Here is a 7642-nt window from a genome sequence, read left to right on the forward strand (position 1 = left end):
TTAATTGAAATAAATTATAAAAAATCTTCAAATTTTAAGAATAAAAATATCAAAAACTGTATCAAAATTCAATCTCTAAAGCACTTTTTGAGAATACATATTTTACGTTGGTATTTTTAGCGCATTTTAAAATGGATTGGAGACATTTTTGTTGTTAATAAAGTGGAGGATATTTTTTTTAACATATTCGAAAATTGAAGACATTTTTAGTAGTTTATCCAAAGTATATATATTAGCCAATAGTTAGACAATAATATTTTAAAGTGTAGGTTAAAAATATAAAATTAGACTATTGAGCTAAAAATTTTAGAGAATAAATGACCATATGTATCCACACTATATATCGAAATTAAACTTGTACCCATGTAAGATGTCCTCCGTGTGACAAAAGTACCCTACGTGGCACTCCAATCCTCAGGGTACTTTTGTCACACGGATGGCATCTTGCATGGGTACAAATTTAGTTTCGTAGTGTGGATACATATGTCAGCATTTTCATCTTTCATGCGTACAAATGATCATTTATTCAATTTTAGATTGCTAACTAAAAATGATGGATAATATAAACTAAAATTACTAGTCCTTGATATTATTCAAACTACTAATTTTGCTCTTTACAATTCGTGTTTGAAGTTTGTCTAATAATTGTCACTATAATATTTTGGTTTGTAGATAGTTGTTATATATATCTAGTAGAGTTCAAAATCTGCACTGTAATAACGTATTGTAATGGAGTTGTAGAATTTGATTGAAGAGATAAAAGTGGAGTCCTTTGATTTACCATTGTATGACCCAACAATAGAGGAAGCTAAAGAAGTAATTGAGGATGAAGGATCTTTCACTCTTCAAAGGTTGGAATCTGTCGCATTGGATTGGGGTGCCAACATAAATGAAGATGTTGTTGATAACAACAATAAACTTGATCTCAATATGAAGGCAGAGGCTATAACTAAATTCGTTAGAGCTCCATTAGAACCTGTTTTGAAAGCACAATTTGGAGAAGAAGTCATGGACGAACTTTTTCGGAGATATAAGAATAAGATTGTCCAATTAATTATGGAGGTCGACATATTAGAATTTCCTACACTAGTAATGTCGTTGATAAAGAATGTTTAAAGGAGTACAATAACATGTACTCTTTTTTCGTTCATTCTTATTTGTCTTCTTGAATTATGTAACAAAATAATTGAGGAGTTATTTGGCCTTAAAAAAATTATAAAAAGAAAATTGGAGACACAAAGTTATTGTAATTCTCTTATTTTGAATTTCTAAGTTTTTGAGTTTGTCATTCCTATAGCGAAAAATTACATGTACTTACAACTACAAGGATTTCAACGCTTGAGTTGGCATGGATTACAAAAGGCACTAAATTAAAAATCATATTTTAATTAATATATGTATTTAGTGATTAATTTTAGTGGACATCTAATATAATTATAAAATAAATTAGGGGCGCGCTACACATCCATGTAATCATATAATCAAGTTGATCCAATCTCAAATAGAGTCACACGCGCATTAATGACGAGTGAAAAGTGAAAACACGTGCTCGAAACCCTTCGTTACTTCACGCTCATTATGAAAAAATGTTACTTCTTCTTCTTGCATTATAGGTTTTATCGCGTTTTCTTTCTTCTTCTTCTTCTTCTCTGCTCGCGTTATAGGCTTCACCACATGAACATTGTTCGGTTCGGTGGCCTTTGTGATTTTGATTCACCAAATGAATGTTGTTCTGTTCGGTGGCCTCCTTTTACTTTATTCAATGTTTAAGATTATTGTGATAGCATGCAGCAATCATTTCCTAACTGTCTGAACGTAATAACCCCATTCAACTGATTTGAAGTTGAATCATTCATTGTTTCCATTCAGAAGTGTAGATTGAAGAAGAAAAAGAACGACGGAGCTTATTACGTTGAATTCAATGCAGATCAATAATGAAAAATGCAAACAGAGAAGAAAAACGCGAACAGAGGAGAACGACGAATTTTATTAGGTTGAAGAAGAAGAAAAAGAAGAACGCGAACAGAGAAGAAGAAGAAGAACGAAAACGCGAGAAGAGAACAAAGTTTACGTTGAAAAAGGTTTACGAGGCGGTGTATAACAAACGTGTAAAGGGGTTGGAGAGGCGCGTCTGATTGAAATTACTTAAATAGTTTGGATGAAAAAATTACATGAACGTAGAGCTTTTCTCAATAAATTAGTGTTTGTTGTACCTAACAATGAATTAGCACTATAAGAGGAGGGTAGTTTGTGAGAACCAACAACGAATTAGTTGGAGGCGTAATTTGCCTTACCTTAACGATCTATTATTTTCAATTCTCTCTTCAGAATTTTAGAGAAATAATTTGCGCAATTATCACATGAAAGTTAGAGCATCGACGAAGTAGATCGTTTTTACCGAGGTTTGAAAAACTGGACCGGTCATCAAATCGTTCTAATTACTGATTCACTAATTTACTGGTTCAATCGGTCTAACCGATGGTTCAATCAAAAAAATTATTTTAAAATAAAATAATAAATAAATTATAAATAAACAGCCTAAAATATAATTATAGTATAATATAAATATTGAAATAATTTTTAAATTTAAAAAACTACATTAAATGTCATCAATCAAATTCATATAATCTTATTAATATACGAACTCAAACTCAAGTTAAATAGTACAAAGAAATATCAAATATTAAATGTCAACATAAAGATTTATCAATCATCAAAACTTCAAGATGTTCTTGTGAGTTTCTCTTTTTTTTTGGGATAATTATTTAAACATATTATGTAATTATGATTGTGATTTCAACTATTATACTAAAAAAACCTTCAAGTAACAAGGATATGTTGATGGTGGTGGTGTCTTCTGAGGCATCAATGTCTCCTCATCCAGTCCCTCCAATTTCTTCAGCTAAAGCCATAACAAAAGGAATGGTATCAGAAAATGAGATAGTTAATGGATCATCAAATGAGAAGCTTTTTGTTATTGCAAGTGAAGATGAACAGGCCAATGCACAAGTTTGAATGAAGCAACTTAACAGAGCCAGAAAGAAAAAAGCAGCAGCAACAAAAGTTAAATACCAGCAACAAATAATCACTCTAAACCTTGAAATCAATAACTATTTCACCAAAATTTCAGAAACATCATACTTAAAAATTAAAAAAGGCAACAGCAGCATAACAAATCCATTTTAATCAACAATTTCAACAACACGAAATCAATGATTTAACCAACAATTTCAACCATTCATTCTAATAACAAAACCATATCTAAATTTCAACCATGTTCTTAACCTAAAGCAGGAGCCACAACACATTTAAAAACAGATATGAAATTAACAAAACCATATCTAAATTCTGCCTACAGCATTCAACAATATTGCAAGAGTAAGTTTTCAGCATTAACAAAACAACAAAACACTAAAACAGAGTAATAGTTACATAACAGAATAAGTTTTCAGCATATTAGGTGTTCTGGACTAAAACAGAGTAACAGTTACAAAACAGCAAAACACTAAAACAGCAATATTAGGTGTTCTGGACTCTGGTTGATACAAATGACATAACAGAGTCAGTTTTCACTTTCCAGCATTAGCAACCAATCCATACATACAAATTTCCACAGCAATCAGAACCATACATACAAAGAAGACCGAAGAACGAAGACCGAAGACCGAAGAAGAAGAATTGAAGAACTAAACTTCAAGCCAAGACCCTAGAAGAATTGAAGAAATATGGAACAAAAATTGAAGAAGAAGTTCAGAGAAGATGAAGACGAGGAGCACTCACCTAGGTTTGAGGAAGAAGCGAGGAAGAAGAAGAAGCAGCGGTGCTGAGGACGGCGGCGACGATGAAGGGCTAGGGTTCGAGGTTCCTTTGCTTCAGAGGGCTAGGGTTTGGCGAGATGGAGATTGGATTGAGATGAATGAATGGGAAAGGGGGGGTGGGGTTCACGAGTGGATCGGATTTTTTTTTCTCTTAAAAAACAAGTTAAAAAACGTCGTCGTTTTAGGGGAACCGGCCAGTTACCGGTCCGGCTCAACCGACCGGTTCTTGACCGGTTCGACAATTTTCTACCAATTTTCTCCCGAACGATTATAGAAGGAGAACCGAATCGCTAATATTATCGGTTCTCAATTGAACCGATTCGACCGGCCGATCTAGTCCGATTTTCAAAACCTTGGTTTTTACAGATAAAACGGGGTTGTCCATGCTGTTGGATACATCAATGAAAAAGTTAGTGCATTAATTTTTATTTAATTTAAAAAAATTATATTAGATTATAAATGATAGTGTTATAATTAATTAAAAATGAAATTTAAATTGTAATTTTGTTAAATTAGAAATAATAGTGATATTAATCTAGAAATGATTTTGTAAAAAAATAGAAATGATCATGTTATTATTGGTCACTATTAATGATACAATTTGAATACACAAATCCAAAGCTCAATTTTGTATTAGAAATAAAATTTAAGGTTTAATTTGGTATCATGAAAAAATTTGAGCGTCAAATTTATATGAGATAAAAGTTTTTTTAAGTAAAAAATAATTTGGTAGGTCAATTTTGTAAAAAAAAAAAATACTTGAAATAAGGGGTGTACATGATCTAGTTTGGCCTGGAGACTCGATTTGGAATTGGATACTTTAATAATTAATTTGGTGTGATTTCATTGGATTTAGGGTCGGGTGAAAATCTTAAAAATAAATCCGATCATTATTTAAGATCGGATTCAGGTCAAAACAAACGTGGCCCATATACACCCTAAAGAGCCTAAAAAGGGTATATATATTTTAAATTAATTTTAATATTATGTTATATTAATTATAAATTTATTGTTTTGTTTTTAATCACACTTGATGAATTAGAAAATAAATCAAAGAAGCATAAAATTAAAATTTATGAAGAAATTCAAGTTTAAAATATGGATATCAACTTCACAGTAATAAATATATTTTTTTCGCCTTTATAAATAAATACATCATAATTTTTTGACATAAAGTTTATCAATACTCAAACTTTATCGGTCTAGAGTCTAGACTCGGTTTTAGTGTTATCCGAAAGTAATGTGATTTTACCGGGTCTAAGACTAAGTAAGGGTCTCAAAAATAGACCCGATCATTATTTAGGATCGAGTCCAGATCAAGACGAATCCGACTTCACCCGATCTATATGTACCCCCTAACTTGAAGTTTTGAACCACAACACTAAAAATAAAAAGTGCCATTATATACGTCAAACTAGGGGTGACAACATGCACCATATTTGGGTACCTAATTCGGTCGGATAGGATTGCCAATCCGATTCACAACGGATAAGGTATGGTGCGGGTAGGGTTCTCGTGTGGGTCAGATTAGGGGTGGCAATGGCTAGGGTAGGGTAGGATTTGGAGTTAACCCTAACCCTACCCGCGGGTTGATATTTTTATATAAACTCAACTCTACCCTACCCTAACCCTACCCGCTCTTAACCTGCGGGTACTCGACCCTACTCGCGGGTTACAAAAAAAATGCAACGTTATTATATAACTTGATGATAATTTAAAATAGAACTGACTTTTATGTAAAAAAAAGTTTATTAAATTATTAATTAATGATCTTCTTTTAATGACTAAGGATCTTTTGTATTTAGTGAGAAGTCTTTAGTTCAACATCCACTTAAAATATATTTTTATATAAGTATATAACATATACATATTTAGGGTGCGGGTTGGTCGGGTAGAGTTGAGACTCAACCCGCACCCTACCCGACCGACACGAAAACCCTACCCGCACCCTACCCTATCCGCTGAGGATCGGGTTGGCAACCCTACCCGACCGGGTGGGGTCGGGTTGGGTACCCACGGGTAGGGTACATATTGCCACTCCTAGGTCAAATAGGGTGCGGATTTAGTCTCAATCTTACTTGACCAACTCGCACCATATATATGTATATATTATTTATTTATATAAAAATATATTTCAAGTGGATGTTGAATCAAAAACCTCTCCCTAAATACAAAAGTCCTTTAGTCACTAAGAAAAGGTAATTAATTAATAATTTAATATATTTTTTTTTAACATAAAAGTCAATTTTATTTTAAATTATCATTAAATTATATAATAATGTTGCATCTTTTTGGCAACCTACAAGTAAGATCGGATACTTGTGAATTAAGATCAGTTAGAGTTAGGGTTGGAATATTGTCAATCCAATAGGATAGGATTGAATTTATATAAAAATCTTAACTGACAAATAGAATTAAAGTTCGATCAAAATCCTATCATATCCTACCCATTGCCACCGCTATGCCAAACATGTGTCACATACACTAATTTATTCTTTCACAAATCTTTCATTTTTTTTAGACATAAAAAGAATATTATTCTAGTTCAAATGTTATGTTTATTATCGATATATATTTATAGGATAAAAGTATAACAGATAAAACTTAAAAGACGTAATTTTTTTAAAATTTATGATTAATTTACTTGTGTGTTAATGTAGGATGAGACAAAATAACAGATAGTACGAAAATCTATCGTCCCATTATCATTTTTACTTTATCTATTTCAGTGTTTTTTTACTATTAAATTGTTTGTAACAATATTTTTGTTTCTTTTATCATATTTCATATAAAATCTTACATTTTGTAACGGTTTATATAAAATAAAAGGAAAAGTATGAGGAGCCAATGAAATATTTGTACAATATATACAATAGAAGTTTATGCAGTATTAGAGATATAATTATTAGTGTTACCTTTTTTCCATCAGCTAAAATTTTTAGGATGAGTGGTATCATGACATGGTATTAAAGCATTAGATCCAAAAGGTCAAGAGTTCGATTCACCATTGTCACTCTAGCGGAATCCTAAATAAAAACAGAATCCGAATATAATCATTTTTCATTTATTATATTTAGATAGATAATATATTAACTTGTGTTTCATTTAATTGTGTAAATTCACTAAATTGTCCTTTATTTGATCACATTATTAATTATTCCATAACATCGAAGAAGAGGAATGGATAGACAGCAAGTAGTCCTCCACATGAACCCTGGCATGGGAGACAATAGCTATGCTAATAACTCTATCATTCAGGTACAAAACATAATAATAATAATTGGATGATATCTTATTTTAATCTATTATATATCTCTAATTTTATAAGTAAAATATGTCACTTATCACTTTTTTTTTATTGTAATTAGAATCAAATTCTTCCCTTTAAAATTAAGAAATTCTTTTCTTCTCTTTACTAATTTTACAACTAAAATGTGCTATATGTCATTCTCTCATTGTAATTGAAATTAAATTTTTTTCTCAAAAATTAAAGAATTTTTTTCCCTCCTTACTAATTTTACAACCACAATGTCCACATGTCACTCTCTCATTACAATTGAAATCAAATATTTCCCTCCAAAATTAAAGAGTTCTCCCCTCCTCCCTCTTGCTTTCTCTATTTCTTTAATTCCTTCAATCACTCTATCTATTTTATATATCATTATCAATATCAATGACTAATTACTAATTTGATAATCAAAATGTGCAACATGACATTCCTTAATTACAATAAAATTAAAATTAAAATATTAAAATTGAAATTGAAATATACCTATATTATGTATCATATATTACTATCTAATTTAATAACAAATGTGTCACAT

At 31.0% G+C, this 7642-nt stretch overlaps 1 protein-coding gene across 6 annotated transcripts in view; it reads left to right on the plus strand.

Annotated features, from left to right (window-relative positions):
• The window catches only part of LOC107628867 (jasmonate O-methyltransferase-like), a 35295-nt gene that overhangs the window by 2157 nt on the left and 25496 nt on the right, over positions 1 to 7642 (plus strand). For 2 of the 6 annotated variants that reach the window (XM_021117971.1, XM_016331487.2), the window contains exon 1: positions 6952 to 7076. The exons of 2 other annotated variants lie outside the window; for them this stretch is intronic. In XM_021117971.1, coding sequence (XP_020973630.1) covers positions 6999 to 7076 — 78 coding nt within the window. In that variant the 5' untranslated portion in view covers positions 6952 to 6998. Of the gene's footprint in view, positions 1 to 741; positions 1151 to 6951; positions 7077 to 7642 lie in introns of those variants that run through there. 2 more of the 6 variants (XM_021117973.1, XM_016331486.2) reach the window with 2 other exon arrangements.

The sequence above is a fragment of the Arachis ipaensis genome, chromosome B03, assembly GCF_000816755.2.
Source record: "Arachis ipaensis cultivar K30076 chromosome B03, Araip1.1, whole genome shotgun sequence".
In the NCBI taxonomy this organism is placed as follows: domain Eukaryota; kingdom Viridiplantae; phylum Streptophyta; class Magnoliopsida; order Fabales; family Fabaceae; genus Arachis; species Arachis ipaensis.